We start from the raw sequence: 21,527 nt of genomic DNA on the forward strand, positions 1-21,527 counted from the left end.
GCAAGAACAGCTCGAAAAAGAAAATTAGGTCTCGCCGGAGGCCATGGGATCCGCCTGCCCTTTCCCGAAATGGAAATGGCTACTCTCCTCCCCTCTTTCCCGAAAAATGAAAATGAGGTCGCCGGAGGCCATTGGATCCGCCGAGGCACGAGTTTTTCTCAAAGTATGGATGCTTATTTGTAGAGGACAGATGTTTAATTAATGAACCCGTTTTTCTCTAAGCATCGGTGCTTATTTGTAGAGTGTGCTTAATTAAGTGTCTGTCCTATAATAATAAGCACCGGTGCTTAAAAAAAACTTGGTTTATTTTACTAAGCATCTCTCTAAGCAACCTCCCGTTGTACAAGGCCTAAGCTGACCCTCAAACCTTCCGTAAACATTCAAACCGTGCTGTCCGGGCACGATTTGTCATCCAACGCAGTCTAGCAACGATCCGTCAACGCATTCCGACGTCCCTTTTTTCGCAAATCAAAGACAAACAAAAAGAGACTTTGCAGGAATCCAAACGTCCACTCGCGAACGAAAAACCACCACTTACCCCGGCCCTCGTTGTTATTTGGCAGAAGGCCGCTAATATTTTGTTGGGAAAAGAACAAATTAAACCATGGTATTCTATTAGTATTAGTCAGTGTGATGATATGTTTTTGTCGACTACGAGGCGCCTACTCGTAATTTCAAGATGATATACCGGCTCGGTCTCTCGAAAGTGCTCATAGAGATAAGGTGCGCATATGTGTGTTTATAGAGTTGAGTGTATGCGCGTATATATAAGAGCTTACGTATGCTAGAGTAGTGTTAGTTTTGCTTATTAATGGGTTGTTAATGCCAAGTTGTTAGTTGACGAAGGTTGTATAATTGTTATTTAAATGCTAACTAACCATCAGATTTGGCGGAAGGTGGACGGATTCCATCCGCCGAAAGTAGCTTTGGCCGGCTTGGTTACCATTTTTAAGAAATGGACATTTGAAGACATGGTTGAATGCACAGCTTTCGCATCAGTGTTTACGGATTGGTCCTCATTGATCCATGAACATATGTAGTGTCCGGTTTAGGGGATAGCGTTCAAGATGCTCTTAGCTCATGCCATATTAGCTATCCCAGTTCACCTAACTTTTAAGTTTGGGTAAGTTAATTGTCTGACCATTGATTTTTTTGTCGTGATTTGTGTTGTTATTTTTGCTTGTGTTGTTTCATGACTTCTAAGCCTGATTTTTGGCTTGCCCTGTTCAGTAAGTCATGCTAGGGGTAAACCTAGCCAGCACAGCGTCCTCCAAGCCGTCGTCGCCGCAGCCATCACCGGCTCGTCGGCGTTTCCTCGGATGGTGGTGCCCGACTCACCCCGCGCGTCGGCTTGCAACCCGGTCCCCGGCTTCCACGTCTACCTGCAGGCCTCCCGCCTCTTCGGGAAGTGCTCGCTCGACGTGAGTGTGGTCGCGCCTTCCACGCCCGCACCCGCGCCCATCGACCTCAATGCCACCCCGGTGGTCGGTGGCTCGTCGTCCGGCGGCACGAGGAAACGCGCGCGACAGACGCCGGCCGGCAGGCTCCCGGACGCCCATAACCTGTTCGAGGAAATGTCGTCCGCCGTCGACGAGGACTACATGCAAAACCTCATCTTCGAGGGTGGTGCGCCGGGCGCTGGCTACGATCCCGACGAGACACAAAGCCAGGACGGCCGCGGGGCGTTCACGCCGGCCGCTGGCTATATCCCGATCAGGCAGCCTTCATGCGTGATCAGGTCGACATCGGCCTGGATGGCTTCCCCCTGGACCACGAGTTCCCGGAGGACTATGGGCTAGAGGAAGAGGATGAGTGCGACATCGAAGCGGAGCCTTTGTTCGAGGACGAGCTCGCCAACCAAGCCGCCGGTCCTAAGCTGAAGCGCAAGAGCAAGCGCACGAAGGCGTACACAGCTGCCGAGGGCAAACTTCTTTGCGAGTGTTGACGAGACATTGGACAAGACCCAAAGACGGGCGCCAAGCAAAAGCATTCAACCTTTTGGACTCATGTGCACCGCGAGTTTCACGAGCGCAAGAAGTTTCCACCTTACCAATTTGTGAGCACGCGCGGGTGGGTCTTCATTTCCAAGCGGTGGATGGTGATCCAACAAGAGTGCAACAAGTTTTGCGCCACCCTTGAGAGCGTCAAGGCCCGCCCCGTGAGCGGCATCGGCATGCAAGACATGGTATGATAGCAAGCAAGCGCCTCTTTTGTGTCATCAAGATCATCCTTTTATGTCTTCATTTGCTATCACTTGCCCATATGCTTGCATGGAAACATTTTGTAGGCATTTCAAGCTTTGGAGGCATTCAAGGTTCAACACAATGGCAAGTGCTTCAACCTCTCCCATTGCTATCAGGTCATCAAGGACGAAGAGAAGTTCAAGGCACAATATGCCGCCCTCAAGGCACGTGGGGGGAAGAAAGCCGTGGAGGATGTTGGGGAGGGCGAACCGGCATGGCCGAGGGGGAAGACCAACTCCGAGAAGGAGGACAAGCGAGATGCGGCCACCAACGCCTTGATCGCAAGCGTGGACGGCATGATGAATAAGAAGGACTCAAGGGAGGAGGAGCGCCGGCGTTTCAAGGCGGAGCAAATGGATGCTTTCGTGGAGATCCAAAGGAGGAGGCTTGATCTTGACGCCGAGAAGCAAGCCAAGATGTTCGAGCTCAAGGCGGAGAAGCAAGCCAAAATGCTAGAGATCGAGGCCGCCAACGCCAAGACAAAGGTGAAAGAAGTGGCTCTTGCGAGCATGATGACCGGGTGGAGATCATGAAGGTGGATCTCAACACCGTGTCGCCAAGGAAGAGGCCGTGGTTCGAGAAGATGCAGGCCAACATGGTCAAGTTCGACAACGAGTGGTCTATGGCGGCGAGGGCCATATTTTTTGTATGCCGGCAGGTGTGCCGGCATGACCACAGGAGCCGCGATGGCGTGGTCGAATTCAAGTCCCACACTGTTTTGTGTGTTGGCATGTGTGTCGGTCGGCTGGCGAGTGCGCTAGTATGAACTGTGGTATTTTCTGAAGCCGGCATTGTATGCCGGCGCTGGCATGATGCCGACATGAGACATGGTCGCTGGCATGATCGGCCGCAGGCCTTTTTTAAAAAAAAAATTGAATGCGGACATGAAATGGATCGGCGCGTTGGGCGCACTGCCGACCCAAATACAAAACTGGACAGACGCGGGGTGGGCGGTCGACCCAAACGGACAAATACACCGTCCGTTTGGGTCGGTCCATTGGAGTTGCTCTAAACTCATGTCATATTAGAAATCCCAGTTTACCTGATTTTTAAATCTGGGTAAGTCAATAGTCTGACCATTGGATTTTTTTACTTGCCCCTGTTTGGTGTAAGTCAATTTTTTTCTTTGGCTGGACTTTTGAGTTGCCCCTCTTTAGGATAAGTCACTTTTTTCTTAGGTTGAATTTTTGACTTCTCCCTGTTTGGTGTAAGTCAATTTTTTCTTTGGCTGGATTTTTGACTTGCCCTACCGTGGGGTAAGTCACTTTTTTATTGTGCTCGAAGCCCGTTACACATTGCATGTTTTTTACATGTTTTTTCTTTTACTTTTCTTTATATTTTTATTCATTTTTTTTCTTTTTTACGTGGATAATTTTAGCCTCATTTTAGTTAAATGTAAGTCACCTAAAAATAGATTTTCACCTAGTCAATTTATTTGGTCGTTGATTTCTGCTTTGAGATTCATGCTACTTTTTCTCTTATGCTATTTTAGTTTTTATTCCATTTTCTTTCTTATTTAATGGTAATATTAGTGCCACCTATTGATTCTTTGTTAGATTACCTCATAATTTTGATTTTCTTTCATTTTCTTTATTCTTAAAGGGTAATACCGAAGCCACTAATTCTTTCTTTCGTAGAAAATTTCAGTGTTGTGATTTGTTTTGATTTTATTTTTTTAGTGGTAATACAAATGCCACTAATTCATTCCTTTTGAAAAAACTTATTTATTGTGAAACTTCCACTATTATATGCTTACTCTTGCATATTACCAGAAAGCACAATTTTTGTGTAAATTGTGTGCAAATGTTGTCATTATTTGATTAAGTTTTCGATTATAGAAATTTTAGTATAAAAACGCAATTCAAAGCATGGCAAGAATTCTTAGGAAATAGGGGGAGTTTTGTGGTTGGAAGAAAGCTACGTCTTACTGTAAAGATGATCAGTTGCAATATCTATGTAGGTGTAGCATTTCCCGAGTAAATTGGTCGCAAACTTTGGAAATTATAATTATTATTCCTTTATTTTGAATTTCTTTCTTTTTTAAAGGGTTGTATGAATGCCACTAATTCATTCTTTTAGGAAACTTGATTAATTTTTTATTGTCTTAGTTTTATTTCATTGTCTTCTTCTTAAAGGGCAATATCAAAACCGGTAATTCATTCTTCCTTAGAAAAAACTTGATAATTTGATTATGTTTTAGTTTTTATTTCATTTTCTTTGTGCTCGAAGTGTAACACCAATGCCACTAACTCATTCTTTCTTAGAAATTTTAGTAGTTTGATTTTTTTAATGGTACTCCCTCCGGTCCTTTTTACTCTGCACATTGGATTTGCCACTTAGCTAAGTTTGACCAAATTTATATTAGAAATTATTAGCATCTAATAAATATAATATGGAAATATATTCCGAGATGAATCTAATGATATTGGTGTTGTTATGTAAATGTCAATAATTTTTTATATAAACTTGGTCAAAGTTAGATATGATTGACTTCAGACAAACTTAATATGCAGGGTAAAAAGGACCGGAGGGAGTAATATAGATGCCACTAATCAATTCCTTGATAGAAAACATTTTCTTTGTACGAAAGCGTAGTTAACCGTCGCTCGCACGCAGACGACCGGCAGGCAGGGCGACAAGGAGCGGCCGAACCACACTATCCTAATCGTCAATCATCATCACGACTTTCCACCCAATCACAATCACGTGCGGGCCCACCCACGCACACACACGGACAGGGGCATTTCCGTCACCCAAATCTATCTCCTTCCACTTCCACCCACACACACAGTCGCCATCGCCACTCCTCTCCGACCCATCGCTCTCCACCACTCCACGCGCCCCCCCGAAACAATGGCGGCCGACGACGCCGACGACGCGCCGCCGACCAAGCCCCCTCCCCCGGACGCCGACGGCGCAGGCCAGGCCGGCGCCGAGGCCCTGGCGGCCTACCTGGGCGTCGCCTTCGCGCTCTTCCTCGCCTCGCTCCCGGCCGGCGCGCGCCACGTGGCCTCGCTGCAGTCGCGGGGCCGCATCCTGGCCACGCGCCTCCTCGCCGCCGAGGACCAGCTGCGCCAGCTGCGGGCCCGCCGCCGCGAGGACGCCCGGGCCAACGCGCGCGCCGCCGAGATCTTCGCGGGCCACCGCGCGTCCTGGGCCGAGGCCGAGCGCCGCCTGCTAGCCCGCGCCGCGGCCGCGGCCGACGAGGCCGCCTCCCTCCGCGCGCGCCTCGCCGACGCCGAGGCCCAGGCCGCCGCGCTCCGGGCCCGCGCCGACCGCCTCGAGCGCGACGCCGCCGACCGCGACGGGCTGCTCAACGCGCTCCTCGCCGCCACGGGCAACGGCGCCGGGCAGGACGAACCCGGTGCGCGGCAGCACCAGCGCGCGCCGGATCCGGCCGAGGGCTACGGCGACACCGACGCGGAGGCCCTGGCCGCGGCCGCCGCGCTCTACGCCCAGCAGCGCCAGCAGCAGGACGGCTTCGGCGGCGGCGACGACTTCTACACCTCCTCCTCCTCGTCCTCCGCGGCGGCGGCGTCGGGAATGCCGCCCTGGATGGACTCGCGCTCCAAAGGGTGGCAGGTAAGCCGACAAAAAGTTCCCCCTTTTTCCCCCATTGACCTCTCTTCTGCCATGATTCCACCATGGAAGTGCGTGTCTCCTACTATTACTACTGAATTAGACTCTGAAGAACGCAAAATTATTAATGTCAACCGATGGACACTCCATCGAATCCGGTTCTGCTTTTAAACATCATAAAATCATTCTGAAGACCACTCCTCCTACATTATCCTGGTAGAAATTTGTAGTAGAAACACCTCGCTTAATTGCAGATTTTGCCCGTGCTCCTATCAGTTCTGTTTGGCTGATGCTCCATGCTAAAAACATTATCCTGCACTGGTAGGTCTGCATACACATTTTTCCAGGAGTGATAGTGATAGTGATAGTGATAGTGATACCCCTGAATCTCCATGAGCAAAGTGCCCTGCATGTCGTACCCACACAATACAACAGACAAATGACCACTTTGACAGCAGCCCCTTGGATCAATTAGGATGCCGGCACTGTTTCTGTGGGGTGGGGGCACCCTTGCATCTGCATCCAACACACAATCTCATCTGGCCCATTTCTAGACCTATCTATGGTCACAGACTTCCTGGTGCTGGCCATGGTAACAGTGACCTGTAAGATGACTAGTCCAGTACTGCACCAAGATCATCATAGGCTGCTGGCCATAGTTTTTAGCTCTGTCTCTTCTTGCTATAATCATGTATTACCTCAGACTAAATTCTATGTACAAGTCTGGGTTTGGGGTGCCTTGTTGAGCATGTGGATAAACTACTGCCAAACATCAGTGCATGCCTTCTATGACTGCATATGCTTATTTGATTCTGTTGTTTCATTGGGTGCACACTGGATATGCGCGCAGCATTTCTACTTCCACTGATTTGTTGTGTCAAGGATAGCAGTTTACGCTTTGTTTCGAAACAATTGGAAGAAGACTGTTTTGAAATAGTTTGACAACGATTTGAATTAAAGCATCGAAAACTCTTGTTTTGAATCCACACTGTCCTTTTGGTTGCCCTTTCTATAGTACATAGCCTGCAAAGCTGCCATTAAGGCTATCAACCATATTGTGAATTTGTCCAAACGAGTTGCGATGCCGTAGCTCAAACGTGATCTACAAGAACTAGTGATGCTTGGTGAACCGAAGGTTAAAAGAATGTGTTGACATGGGGAGATCAAGTGGACACATACCAGCGGTATCTCGAGGTATCCAAAGAATAGGAGCTATGAGGGGACACTCTAATTTGGCTTTGCTTTGTATAGAGTACATGGTGGGCTATAAGACTAGGAGGACAGAGACAACATTTGTGGAAACAACTCAACCAATTGCAGATTTTCCCCATGCTCCATGATATCTCAACTTATCAGTTTTGTTTGGTTGATGCACTCTGCTGTGGTAGGTCTGCATACACATTTTCCCTGAATCTCCACGAGCAAAGTGCCATGCATGCCGTACCCACAATAGAACAGACAAATAACCACTTTGAAAGCAGCCCCTTGGATCAATTAGGATACAGGCACTGTTTTTGTGGGGGCGCCCTTGCATCTGCATCCAACAAAGAATCTTGTCTGGCCCGTTTCTAGACCTATATGGTTGTCAGATACTCACGGGCATCCTGCTGTTTGCTCATGGTAACAGTGCCCTGTAAGATGAGTAGTTGAGTACTGCACCAAGATCATCATAGGGCTGCTGACCTTAGTTACTGACTTACTGTACAGGATGAACACCCACGTTTTTTTAGCTATGTCCTCCTCTCAGCATAATGCCATGTCATGTATTCCTTCAGCCTATTTCTTATGTACAAGTTTTGGTGCCTTGTTGAAACATAGATAAACCACACAGCAGTTCATGCCTTTTTTGACTGCATATGCATTTATCGAAGAGAAAGTTCATGCCCATATCAAGCGGAAAAGACACAAACAACAGCTGATCCGCCCTTCACGAGTAATTTCTTATTTGATTCTGTTGTTTCGTCTAGTACTCATTGGACGTGTACGCTGCATTTCTACTTCCACTGATTTGCTGTGTCCAGAATGTTACTTGACAAAATGCTCAGAGGGGATACCTACAATTCCAAAAAAATTAAAATCCATCAGAGAGGGTAAGAATTAGAAGAAAAAATGTTTTGAAGTGGTTAGGCAATGATTTGAATCAAAGCATGAAAAACTGTAGTTTTTTAATCCACACTGTCATTTGGTTGCCTTTTATATATTACATAACTTTTAAAGCTGCCATTAAGGCTATCAACCATATTGTGAAACTGTCCAAACGTGTTGCTGTGCCATAGCTCAAATATGATCTACGAGAACTAGTGATGCTCTGATAACAGAAGGCTAAAAGACAATGTGGTTTTACATGGGCTGATCAAGTGGGCACTAGTGGTATCCAAAGGGTAGTAGCTTTGAGAGGACACTCAATCTTGGCTCTGTTTTGCATAGGGTTTGTTCACTCAGACATGAGAGGTGAGATCGATTATATGATGGAGACAGATGGAGGAGCAGAAAGTGTTGGGGGGCTAGTGGCTACAAGACTGAGAAAATAGGACAACCAAGTGTTGCGGGTAAGAGGGAGGTGTCAGACTTCAGAGACAGAGAGGAGTGAAGGATGAGGATTGTTTGGTGATAGATGAGGCTGGGGTGGTGAAGGAGACACCATTAAGCTGATATTAGTTCTGTACTTTTGTAAACTGCAAATTCCTCAATGTTCCTATATCATCTAGTATGGCAACACAGATATGCACATATGCATTAGCTGTTTGCTATTGGTCTCATGTATGTCAAAACATTACATATATCTGCAATGATAGGATAATGGTGATCTTGCATTTCTTCGCAAAGGGAACGAACTTGGATTTTTGCCCCATATTTTGTTCATTAGCAGTGAAGGTATATAGATCTTATATGTATCTCGTAAGTTTGTATTGATCGAATTATTTTCGGACTTCCAAGTAACAAAATTCACTAGGTTAATTTCGTATGATCCAGATATAAAGGCTTATTCAGTCTTACAGCCTGTCAGCTCCTATGCTGTTTGTTCTTTGCTGTCTTAGTCTGTTCTTTCCTTTTGTATAAACTGCAAACTCTTTTCTTGACCTCTCCCTCCATATGCTTTGCCTCACTTTTCCCAAATCAACGTTAAGAGTGAGCTTGCTATTCGTCATTCAGTATTTACCTCTGTTCTCAACGGTGCAGAGTCAAAAAAGCAAGATAGGGAATAAAATCAGCAACCCACTTAAATATAGTCAACCGACTCAGTTAAGGACGATTCACTAGCTGATGCTGTTTCAGTTCAAGTGATTATCTAGTTCTGAGAAATTTGATTCTTCGTTTTTGATAGGGTTATGCCGTGGCTGGCAGTCAACCTACTTGTTTTTCTGGTTATTGTCTCAAGGATTCTTGATGTAAAACTTTTCTTGCTTGCTCATATTGTTGTGTCACAGTTAGCTAGAGCATTGTTGGATTGTAACTTGTTTTGCCCCTATGGTCACTCAGTTTTACTTGCATCTTGCAGGACATGAAGTATGAATCAGTTGAGTCAATGTACAACACAAAGCTTGCTGTACCACGGTGAGTATTTAACTGAGGCAAACATTTTTGTGAAGCAGCAACCAAATAAATGCTACTTGTTTCCTCTCATTTCTAAACCATCTTTTTCACCAGGAGAGAATCACCTTGGAAGGTGGATGTGGAATCGTCAGGAGTTCCTGCAAAGCTCCGGCTGCTTGAGCAGGAGTTAATTAATCTGGAGAAGGTTGGAGATGGAGATCTATCCAAGATCCCGTTGGTGATGAGGAAGCAAGTAAAGAGATACCAAACTCTTGCTGGGAAGATCGATGATCTTTGCAAACGGATGGTAGGTTTCATCATCTGACATGGCATATGCGTACTGCTCTCGCAAGGCACATGCAGTCTATATAACCTAACTTGGCTGGTAGTACCGCATCACTGTTATTTAAACGCATCATCCAACATATGATGTGATTAACATCCTTGTGACCTGACTATTGATGCATTGCTAAAGCCTAAAGGTAAACACAGGAATGACCTCAGTGCTATACTAGCTTGTAAGCTAACTGTTACACTAGTTCATAGAAGTAGGAGATAGTTTCATATTGGGGCAATTGTTTCCTGGCTCTATTGCATGACTCTTGAGGCAGTATAGTATTACTTCTTCCTATTGCTATTTAACCGGCTGCAATAAGAAAAACTAACCTATTATCTATTTGTGCAGCAAGCTAATGACCCCTGCGATTCAACACTCAACTCGGAGTTGAGAACACAGCGGCAAACAGAGTACTTGCTGGAAGCATTCCACCTTCAGCACCGAGCAGCTGAAACAAGGCAGAAGCTGGGCACAGTGCAAGCAGAGACCGCGAAAAGCAGCTTCTGCGATGAGCTGCCAGCAGAAGCCAAAGTGAGCACAAGAAGAGCACTAAGTGCAGTCAGGAACAATTTCAAGGAAATCCAGCGAAGCCTGGAGATTTGGCTGGCGAGGATCCTCGGAGACCTCGAGGGCATGCTGGCGAGGGACGGGGCATCCCGGATAAGAGAGTACATTCTGTCCCCCTACGCGTCTGCTGTTCGATGAGCGCGGCTCTGATGGAGTGTTTTGACTTAATTCACGATGTGTGCACTACATTGATGTGCCGTCGTCAGGTAAGTTACCAAATGCAAATTCAGCATGTGAAGCCTATCTGCCTATGGCCGCCCCTTGTGTTCTTAGTTGGTATTCTTGCAACCCCTGGCAAATGTGAAGAGGGGTGATCTAAGACCACGTCAAACCTCAGATCACATTTTGATCCAACCCTCCACAATCCCATCTCTTTCACCTCTCAGTATCAAGGTTTGACACGGAATTCCGGTCATGTTTTAGATCACTTGTCTTCACATTTTATCAAGATAACTGTCAAGAACACCGCGTGACAAGGGTGCGTCCAGTTTGTAGCTCATTTGGGTAGCAGTTGTACATGTGGTATGTGCTTATGATTTCTGGTGGATTCATCATACTGTATGCCCGTATGTAGCACATTTCTTCCATGCACAGAATTGCACCAGTGTTGTTATTAATCTATAAGGTTATTACTGATCTGCGCACATTGTGATTGTTGAGCCAACATGCCACATTGCAGTGCTAGGATATTTTGTTATGTTTTTTGTATGCCTATCATTACTGCATAAATAAATAAAATAGACAGATAAAGATGTCTGGCATGCATAGGAAATGAGGATTAAGCATGCTCAAGTCAAGCATTGTGACAGGTTCTCAACATGAACATGGTACACCTGCATTCATGCAGTGACAGTCCATCACAGGTCACATGGGCTGGGCATCATGGCACTGCCCTAATTAAACCCTAAATAAACATTTCTCTTTCCCCTCTCCCCCTCCTATCTCTCTCTCTCTCTCTCTCTCTCTCTCTCTCTCTCTCTCTCTCTCTCTCTCTCTCTCTTTCCCAGCTCCAACCCCAAACACAAACTAACTCCATATATACTTGTAATTAAGTGCCAGTAGTAGTATCAGATACTATTAATCTTTCCCCCTCCCTTGCATCACAAAGCTTGAAGCTTCAGAGTGAAAGTATCCCAGTTTTAACTTTTACCAATGGAGAAGATTCAGAGGTACTGCGCGTGTATCCTCTCCTTGTTCTCCTCCCACCACAGCTTGGCGTTCAGCTCCGCAAACTTCTCACGGCTGCAGGCAACACGATGATAATAAGTTTCAAGAACCCCAAAGAATCATCATCTGATCATGTGCTGGATTCAGAGAAGGAAATGGACGGGAGAGATTTGGACCTGAAGCGGACGCGCCGGAGCTCGCGGGCGCCGTCGGCGAGCTCGCGGACGGTGATGTACACGCCGGGCTCGTCCTGGATCACCCACTCCGTCACCTCCAGCTCGCTGGCGTTGCTGATGGACACGTCGTCCGGCAGGGACGAGGTGGTCGTCCTCGCCGGCTCCGGGAGGTCGGGCTCGTTCTGGCGCTGCGGGTGTGGCTGCTGCTGCTGCCAGGCGCGCTCCGACGGGTTGGACGACGACGGCGGCGGCGGGGACAGCGGGCCGCGGAAGCTGTGCTGCCGCGCCGCGCCGGCGCCGCCTGGGCCGGCGGCCGCTGCGGAAGGCTGCGGGCGGGCGAAGGCCGCGCCCCAGGCGATGCTCTCCGGCGCCGGCGACGGCGTCGCCGCCGGGCTCCCCATCGTGGAGCCCACCTGCGACTGCGAGTAGAACGACTCCCTCTGCTGCAAACAAATCCTTGAGCCTTAAGCAACGATGCACGACGATGGCGCCGTCGCCGGACAGACGGAGAGAGAGAGCGGGTGAGCGATGGTGACACTGACCTCGCCGTCGTCGTCCCGGGGCGCGTCGGGGAGCACCTGGCGGCTGAAGCGGCGGACGTTGTAGAGCTCCATGATGCGCTCGTTGTTGTCGCCCCACCACCGCTGCGCCTGCCACTTGTCGTACATCTCCCGGCTGAACCGGATGCGCTTCAGGTCGTTGCCGGCGCCGCCCGCCAGCGACACGAACGTGATCTGCACCCCGGGCTCCACCTGCGCCACCCACTCCCGCACCGCCGCCTCGCCGCCCGGGCCTCCGCCCCCGTTGGGCGGCCGCTCCCACGCCGGCGTGGAGCTCGCGCTCGACGCCGCCGTGCCGCCCCCGCCCCCGGCGCCGTGGCCCAGGTACGTGGCCGGGGGCACCGCCATGTCGTCCTGCACCACGCCCGGCCGGTAGTAGCCGCTCCGGTACAGGGACGTCGTCCGGCCCCTCGGCGGCGGCGAGCCGCCCCGCTTCGGCACCCCCTGCCTCTGCGTGCCTCCCGACAGCTTCAGCACCATGTCCTTGAGCTGCACCGTCCAACAAATTCAAAGTGTCAGAATCAAACATATGTTGAATCAATACAGAACACCATTGTTAGCGCAGCTGATGTTCATGCTTCAAATGCAACAGAGTTTGCAGCTAGCTCCAGACCAAAATTCAGAGATGCATACTACTTACTCCTAGATTGTAGCAACTGCAGGACTGCATCTCTCTCAGTGATTCAAAGACTCTAAACTATAATTAACAACCAAACAGAACAGTCTCCAAGCAACTGCTGAAGATTCTGCAGTGAACTTCAGGAAGCTCAGCTCAAGTGTTTCTAAACCTATCAATCCTGATCTTACTTTACTGTGCCATCTGGTGTGAAGTTCAGACGAACTGCATTCCACATGGCCATTTTATATATAATGCGGTCTCCGGTCAAATGATAATGCTAGGTGATGCCGGCTCCTGATGCTGCGCCTTTAGGGGTCAGAGAAATGACATGTTCAAAGATTATGTTGCACTCCTCTGCTTTGACCTCATGGCCAGTCCCTCCACTGGTAATGGTAAACACTCCTTTTTTCAGTTCAGACAGCACCAATGTCATGTTTGTTGCTTTCACTCACACAACAGCTTGCTACTAAATGTTGGCTAGCTGTTTTACACTTGCTAGTTAGTAATTCATGACAGTATGTGGTGAATTCTCACCCTAATCAAAGGTAATTAAGTAAAATACCACATGGTCACTACACTAGTACAATGTTGCTCTCTGCATCTAGCTTAGATAGGGCCAGTTGAAGCAAGCAAACAAGGATGGATTCTCTGACCCATTTGCTTTCCTTTTTGTTCTCTTTAACCACACACATACTATAGTCTATAGAAACATACCTCTGTCCATGGTGTTTTTTCAGTCTCCTGTATGTTTCATCTACAGTCAGATTTGGCCCCTTTCATGATAGCACTAGCACCCATCTTTTGATGCATCCCCCTCCCTGACCTCTTTTATCAGGCAAAAGATAAAATTTAAAAATTGAAGATCCCCACACAGCACAGCACAGAGCTGGGGATTGGATTCTTGCCTTGCTGCTGGAGGCTGCAGCAGCAATATGCTTGGCACATCCCTGTCTATCTGTCTGTCCATCCATCTAGGCCAGGGGATCTCTTTCACATTCTCTCCTTTTGAGAAAGCATGCATCCCTGTACATCAATCTACCCGACTATGTACTATCTTGTATGGGGATGAGTCATCTACATCCACTTTCTTTTTCCATTCAAAAAGAAAAGAGAAAGAAAAGGAAAGAACAAAGGAGGAGCCAGATATGGGAGGAAGTTTTGAAGTTGATCAAAGCTTCTTTGTGACAAAAGAAGAGGGGGAGGAATAGTCCATGGCCGCTCTTTGATCGTTTAGAAAGAAGCATCTCAAGACATGTATGAATAGATAAACGTATGGTTGATCATTTGTATTTGCTTAAAGCGTGTGCTTTGTTCCAGGAATCCCTCCGCGCACATTTATTCATATGAAACCATAGTGCATCCTTCCACATCGATCTATGCGTTTATCTCATATGGGGATGGGACATCTGCATGAACTCTTTTCTTTTGTCCAAAAATAACAGAAAAGAAACTAAGAAAGGCGTGTTGGTGTTGTGAGCGAGAAGGTTTTGAAGGTGATCAAAGCTTCTTTGCCACACAAAAGAAGAGGTGGAATGAACTCTTTGTTGCATGCATCTGAACACATATTTTAGAAAGAAGCATATTTATATATAGTATGGAGTGGATGATTTTTGTATGTGCCTTTTGCTTTGTTCCAGGAAACCCTCCACAAGGAGATGACACAAAGTGAAAGGTGGTTGTATCTAAACCATATAACTGTGTATGCATGTATGGTTGCAGCAGCAGTGCAGGCATGATGCCATGGCCTACACTGTCTCCATCTGTTCCCTGATTTTGACCAGGCCATCTTTGATTAACTTGCTGTGTAGTCTAGTTTGAATTTATTTTTTCCGAATGTCTTACTGCGGTTCATTAAAGAGTTGCTCAAAGAGCACGTACTTAATTAGCCAGTGACCTTGGCTGGCTGGGGTCAAGGATTCAGAAGCAGAAAAAGGCAACGATCCAATGTGTGGACTGTTGACAAGAGATAAGCAGTTAACCAAGTAGTGAATGCGGCTACTACATCTTGTGTGGACTGAAGGTTTGACCGGCAGCGATGATGAAGAATGAAGCAGATGGACGGCTGAAAATGCTTGCAAGTTGAATTGAAGTGGACGTTGGCCGGTGAGAAAAGGAAAAGTGGCGCCACGCCATACATGTACGTAGTATGTAAGTACTCCCTTTGTTCTCTTAAATACAAGTCTTTATAGAGATTCTAATATGAACTACATACGGATGTATATAGACGTAGTTTAGAGTGTAAATTCACTCATTTTGCTCCGTGCGTAGTCCATATTGAAATCTCTTAAAAGACTTATACTTAGAAACGCAGGGAGTACGTATGAATGTGGGCTTTGAATGTAGAGGCACGAAGAGATATTCGTCTGGCTGTGTGGCTGTGTGTGTGTGTATGGTATGGTACGGTAGTAGTGTACTATAGTGGGGGTCATATATTAACAAAAAGAGAAGGAGAATATATAAAGAGGGTGAGGGTGCAGAGGAGAGGAGGTGGCAGAAACTTTGGCATGCATGCAGTGCGCTGCTGTGCTTGGCATTGGCGTTGGCGTTGGCGTTGGCGTTGGCATGCCATGTATGCTTGCACTTTGCCCAAAGAGAAAAGAGAAAAGACCTCTCCCTCCCTCCTGGTATTCTGATGGTTGGATCTTGGATGGATGCGTTTCTTCTTTCTTCTTTTCTTTTTCTTTTTGGCACTCGCTGATGAGTGGCGATTAAAGCCGTCGATGGGCAGCGTCGATCGCAGCTGATCCGATTAAAGGCACGTAACACTTACAAGCTAAAGAAGGCAGAAATGGAATACTACAAGGTTGAAGAAAAACCAACCCAGCAGCACCTGCAGCTGCATGATAGGATAGTTTGCAGCTCTTGGTATCCATATGTAACTGTAACGCAACGCAGCAGCAGTGTAGTGTAGTGTAGTGTAGAGCGAGAGAGGTTGCTAGCTGCACCGGTCGGTCGTCCTGGCGGCCGTAGCAGCATGCATGCACTAGTGTGGACAGGTACATGCATGGTCCATATGGAGCCCACGGCCGGCCGTGTAGCCGTGTAGCTCTAGGTGCAGATGGATGGATTGGATCGGACATGGACATGTGCGTGCATCGGGATTGCCGCCTACACGCACAGTCTCATGCAGTGTAGTAGCTCCAGGACCAACCAGGCAGAGAGGTAGGTGTGGAGGCTGGACCGGAGAAGAAGATAGCCAGGCACAGTCTCATGCAGTGTAGTAGCTCCAGGACGACGACGACATGTCCCTGCTGTCTCTCTGTCTGTCTGTGCATATGATATGCCAAACACGAAAGGAAAGCGACGCCACGCGCGCAGAGCAGCTAATCACTACCGCCGCACCACTAGACCAACATCATCATCACCATCATCAACCGTGTCCGTCTCACTTTAACAAATAAAACTAAAGCTACATGTTTGCTCCTACTGACTACTCTACTTGTCATGCATGTTGGCTTGAGATTGAGAGGACACCGTTTCAAGTTGAAAACCCACAAAAGAAAGAATACTTGTCCAAACATCTGTTGCCATGGGTGGGTGCTTCGGTCGACCGATCAACAACTACTGTTGCATGTGTGTGTGTGTGTGCCGTGCGTAGCGTACGTGTGTTTGCCGCACGTACGTACTACTTCCTCCGATCCAAAATACAAAGCGTTTTTGGTTTTGGTTTAAATTAGGAGCACAAAACAAGCACCAAGAATCGATATACTCCCTCCGTAAAGAAGGACGGGGTCCCTGTGTGCATCTTGAACAAATTTGAAGAGAGAGATCAATCAACTTGAACAAAAATGCATGCATCTTACCGGTAGATTCCACGTACAAACCTAGCTAGCTAGATGCGTCAGCATGGCGCTGCTGGAGCAAGCGAGGGAACCGACCACCGCATGCAGGGACGGGACGGACGACGTACCTGGGAGGTGAGCGACTTGACGGGGTCCCTGCATGTCGGCGTGTCCCTGTCGCCGCCGGCGCCGTCCCGCTCCCTCTCCCGGCCGCCGCCGCCTTCTTCCTTGTTGACGCACGCGATGCAGGCCAGCATCTTCTCCCCCTCCTCCCTTCTCTTCCACCAGCTGGGTCAGCCTCTCCTCTTCTTGCTACTTTCGAATATGGATCCCCACACCCCGCTCCACTCGGCACTCTGCAGCGGCAGCGGCCTGATGGCTGTATATATATGCCCCCTCACTGGGACTGGGACTGGGACTGGGATGGATGGATCCGCTTGTAGCTTGAGTATATGGAGCTGCTCTCTCTCTCTCTCTGCACTCTCTCTCTCTCTCTCTCTCTCTCTGCTTTGAGGCTTTGAGCGTCCACTGAGGGAGCTGAGCAATGCGCAATGCAGAGTTGCAGACGCGGCTAAATAAGCTAGTACCTCGCTGCTGAGTAGGAGTAGCACTTTAATACTCGTGGTGCGCGGGGGCAACTGTTACCTCGCGGTTAAAAAAGACAATAGCCTTGCTCTTGCTAGGATCGATCGAATAGCTAGCCAGCTGCCTTCCTTGTGCCTCATACTACGACATGTGCTGTGATGGCCTGCCTCATACTACGACATGCAACGCACCACTCTACTTTTTCGTGCTTTGGTGCCATCGACGACGCGACGCAGCCTTGCTCATGAATCATCCCTCGCTTTCTCTTTATTTCCTCCTTATCGATCGCTCCATGGATCGGTCCGCGTGCTCCGATCTGCATCTGCTTCGATCCATTCCACCATCGCGCGTGCTGCATGCAGAGATGGAACACCGGCCGGCCTCCATGGTCGAGGTCTTAGGAGGTACCAGTACGATGACGAGCCCACACATGCATGTAATCTCTTTCGTCTGCTACGGCCGGCTGCTTTGCTCTTTGTGCTGGTCGGCCGCTAGCTGTATCTATGTGCCGCCGTTGCAGTGGTGTACAGTACTAGTGGAGTACGTACGCTGGGCCTTTGTCGCCACTACATCCATGTCTCCTTCCTTCGCCAGCGCCGTACCGTACGTCCCTCCGTCCATCTACAGCACGGTGCTGTCGACTCTAGCTATTGCTGGACACCGTCGCACCCGGCAGAAATCACTGTTTTGACCTAAGGACGAAATCAATTCACAAACTGAACTGTCCTAGAAAAAAATTCACCCAACTGATCTTTTTGTATGGCGTCCGACAGTTATGCGTCACACTATACTGTGCAGCCCCTAACACACAGGCGCTACACATCTGAACAGCGTGGCACCCCGGAGCCAGGCCTGGCCCCACCCCTGATTGTGCAGCGCCTAGGCGAAAGGCGCTACACTATCATGTGCAGCGCCTAGACGAAAGACGCTACACATGCATTTACTAACCGCCTCGGGGCAACAGAGAGCAAAGCTGAAAATTGCTAAGTCAGTATGCAGCGCCTGAGAGCTAGGCGTTACAAGATACAGTGTAGCGCCTAACGTCTAGGCGCTGCAAGATTGATCCACCGCGTATGGCCTGACCGACTGAGCTGTAAACGCATAGGGCGTGGCGTGACATGACATGCACGATCAAAATTTGAGTTACTACCTGCACTTGCCCTGCCTTGCTCGCTGTAGGTAGATATGCCATGCGATGGATCTATCCCTACTGCTGGTAAGTTCTGTTGCGCATTTACTGTTTACATACGTACTGCCCTGCAGTGGCTAGTAGCGTCCGTTTTACTGTTACCACCACGGGCCGGCCGACACTGTTCTTGATTAACTACACTGGCTAGATGCTAGTTGCAGGGGCGGAGCCAGGATTCAGACATGAGGGGGGCGAGGAAGATAATAATTGTTCGAGAGACACAACACAATAATATAGTCTAAAAATGTAACTTCATTGTATTGCAACATACGTCCAGTACTCTCTTTGTCCCAGTAAAGTTGAGACATTTATTTTGGGACGGAGGGAGAAATATATAAAAGAAGACTACATATCCGTGAGTTGCACATCAACTGGACTTGGGTTCGAATTATTATGTAGAAAGATTTGCATTTGCCATGACAGTCTGGGCTAGAAGCAACGGGCTTGAAAACCAAATATGTTTAGTTGTATTCTCTCTTCATCATTCAGTGATTGAAATAAACGAGCAGTAAAATTAGATTCTTAAATTGTAATTCTACTGTATCTAATTAGTAAATTATAAACCACTGCCTTCAACGGAATTGTATTAATTCAAAAAGATTATTATTTGCCAGTGATGTACCTTTGGTTCATTGAAACAGATCTTGTGGTGCGTGATGCCGGTGCAGCAGACAAACCGGCATGGTCCCCATCGTGGACTCAGTCGCCGGAGTGGACAGTGGAGTGCCCTCTACCCTGTGACGCAGCGGCGGAAGCAGCGAGAGCCGAGAGACGGCGGTGGAAGCAGCGAGAGTCGAGAGACGGCGGCGTAGGGCCTTGCGGTGCCAGCAGACCTAGAAGCCACGATGCCCACGAACGAAATTACAGGGTAGATAGGAAACTGACTGCCTGATATTACGGATGCACGTAATTCTTTTCTTTCTGATATGTACAACTAGCGATGCTTTCTCACGTTGGGCTTTGGGCTGGAAAGGTGTCCTGCTAGGCCATTAGCTTTCGACATAGGTCTACAAGTGGTCTGCACTTTACGTATCCGTACTGATGTGTACTAGTACTCCCTAGTAACGGAAACTCACAGGGGGGGCGAAGCCATGGGGGTGTCTGACCCCTGCTCGCACCCCCCTGCCTCCGCCTCTGGCTAGTTGTACTCCACTGCTCAATGCCTGGTCATTACTGAAGGAGAGACAAAATCTGGCGAAACTAAACGGAAATATACTACTCTCTCCCGTGCGCATTCACTCTTGTTGATCTTTGGCTACATATTCCTTTTATTTAATCGATCCATGCACATATGCTCGTTCTGATCATACCCCAGACTCTTTTTTTTTTTCTACGAAGATCATTTGATCTGATTGCATAGTGGCCGACACACAACAAGGATGGAGAAGATCCGCGGTGACCGTCCAAGGGTCCGTGCTTGCTTGCTTTAAACCGCAGGAGCATGGGTTACAAATACGTGACCAGCAGCGAGCCCCTGCCCGTGAGCCAGCCAACCTGCAGATCGACCACAGCAGGTAGTAACTCAAATTCTGACTGTGCATGTCATGGCATGTCAGGTCACGCCGCGCCCTATGCGTTTAAGCTCGCCGGTCAGGCCACGCGTGGTGGATCAATCATGCAGTGCCCAGAAGTCAGGCGCTACACTGCATAGTGTAGCGCCTAGCTCTTAGGCGCTGCACATTGACTTAGCAATTTTTAGTCTTGCTCTCTGTTGCCTCCGAGGCGGTTAGTAAGTGCATGTATAGCACCTTTCGTCTAGGCGCTGCACATGATAGTGTAGCGCCTTTCGCCTAGGTGCTGCACCATCAAGGGTGGGGCCAGGCCTGGCTCCGGGGTGCCATACTGTCCAGATGTGTGTTAGGCGCTGCACAGTGTAGTGTGGCGCCTAACTGTCGGCCGCCACATAAAAATATCAGTTGGGTGAATTTTTTTTCAAAACAGTTCAATTTGTGAATTGATTTCGTCCTTAGGTCAAAACAGTGATTTCTGCCGTCGCACCCTACACGAGGACTGCCGACACGCGCGTACATGTCTCGCCTTCGTGGGCAGCAGACCCAAATGTTCAAACGTACTGTACTTACTAGCACAATGGCAACCCTTTTAATTTACCGCCCACCCCACACACATACGCCCTGCCTCCCTCAACCCCTCTAGATGTGTCAAGCCGAGCTCGCAGGCGGCGTGGTGGCGGTGGCAATCCGTGGTAGGGAGATGCCATGCGTAGCACACCAGCCGCAACTGTGAGGACGACGACCCAAGAGCAAATCGAATGGTAACATAGAAAGCTTAGGGTTGGGTGGGGGATGGGTCACTCACGATGAAGAAGACAATCGCGTCGCAAACATATAGGGTTTGGGTGAGGCGGTGGCGGTTTGGCATTCTTGCCGGCCAGCTACCTAGGGGGGGAGAGGAAGACGATCGGTTGGTTGACGAGCAAGCGCGACCGCAATCAAAGAGTTTTAACCAACATTTCAAAAGAAGTTTTGGGTGCACAAATGTTTAAGCAATGGCAATCCTGTTAATTTACCACCCACCCGGCACACATACGCCCGCCTCCCTCAACTCCTCTAGATGTGTCAGTCGTAGCTCGCACGTGGTGTGGCGGCGACGGCAATCCGCGGTAGGGAGAAGATAGGCGACAGGCGTAGCTCACTAGCAACGACGAAGAGTAAAGCAAATGGTAACAGAGAAAGCTTATGGTTTGGTGGAGGGATCGGAGAGGGGGGGGGCACTCACGATGAAGAAGACGATCGCCTCACAATCATAATATAGGGATTGCGTGAGGGGGTGGTGGTTTGGTATTGTTGCCGGCCAGTTGCTTGGGGGGAAGAGGAAGACGATCGGTTGGTTGACGAGCAAGCGAGACCGCAATGACAGGAGAGTGACCATACATGGAGAAGGTGGGGGCTTGTGGCGGTAGGACTAGAGGATAAGAAAGGAAACAACAATACTAGGGTTAAATGAAGATGCATAAATAAAACTGCTAGAAGGAGATCAACGGGCTTATGAAAAAGTAACCTAGGAAATATAAAAAACATACCAAATGAGCCGCGGTTAGTATTGTGGTGTTTTTTTATAAAACACCCCAATATATTAATTAATTAATTAATTAAAATGTTCTTACAATCATCCATGGCGCCACACAATGCGGAAAACTATTAAGCAAAATACCACGTGTTTTATTAAAAA

The 21,527-nt window shown here is 48.4% G+C and overlaps 2 protein-coding genes across 6 annotated transcripts; one reads left to right on the plus strand and one right to left on the minus strand.

Moving 5' to 3' along the window:
- Window positions 1–4,799: 4,799 nt before the first annotated feature.
- LOC123087526 (uncharacterized) lies at window positions 4,800–10,877 on the plus strand. Its single transcript, XM_044509557.1, has 4 exons — window positions 4,800–5,825; window positions 9,322–9,377; window positions 9,471–9,663; window positions 10,042–10,877. Exons 1-4 carry the CDS (start codon window positions 5,097–5,099, stop codon window positions 10,396–10,398), a joined length of 1,335 nt encoding a protein of 444 aa, XP_044365492.1. The 5' UTR covers window positions 4,800–5,096; the 3' UTR covers window positions 10,399–10,877.
- Window positions 5,846–19,218, minus strand: LOC123087527 (protein Brevis radix-like 4). Of its 5 annotated transcripts, XM_044509559.1 has the most exons (5): window positions 16,693–17,104; window positions 12,146–12,652; window positions 11,604–12,046; window positions 11,411–11,502; window positions 5,846–7,876 (listed from the first exon to the last, which is right to left on the minus strand). In XM_044509559.1, the coding sequence occupies exons 1-4, from the start codon at window positions 16,819–16,821 to the stop codon at window positions 11,424–11,426; spliced, it is 1,158 nt and encodes a 385-aa protein (XP_044365494.1). In that variant the 5' UTR covers window positions 16,822–17,104; the 3' UTR covers window positions 5,846–7,876; window positions 11,411–11,423. The 5 variants fall into 5 exon arrangements, with proteins under 5 accessions (XP_044365494.1, XP_044365497.1, XP_044365495.1 ...); XM_044509562.1 differs by lacking the exons at window positions 5,846–7,876; window positions 16,693–17,104 and adding an exon at window positions 18,961–19,218 and having other exon boundaries at window positions 11,076–11,502; XM_044509560.1 differs by lacking the exon at window positions 5,846–7,876 and having other exon boundaries at window positions 11,076–11,502; window positions 11,604–12,043; window positions 16,693–17,105.
- Between the last annotated feature and the right edge of the window lie 2,309 nt (window positions 19,219–21,527).

Source organism: Triticum aestivum, chromosome 4A (assembly GCF_018294505.1).
Source record: "Triticum aestivum cultivar Chinese Spring chromosome 4A, IWGSC CS RefSeq v2.1, whole genome shotgun sequence".
Classification (NCBI taxonomy): domain Eukaryota; kingdom Viridiplantae; phylum Streptophyta; class Magnoliopsida; order Poales; family Poaceae; genus Triticum; species Triticum aestivum.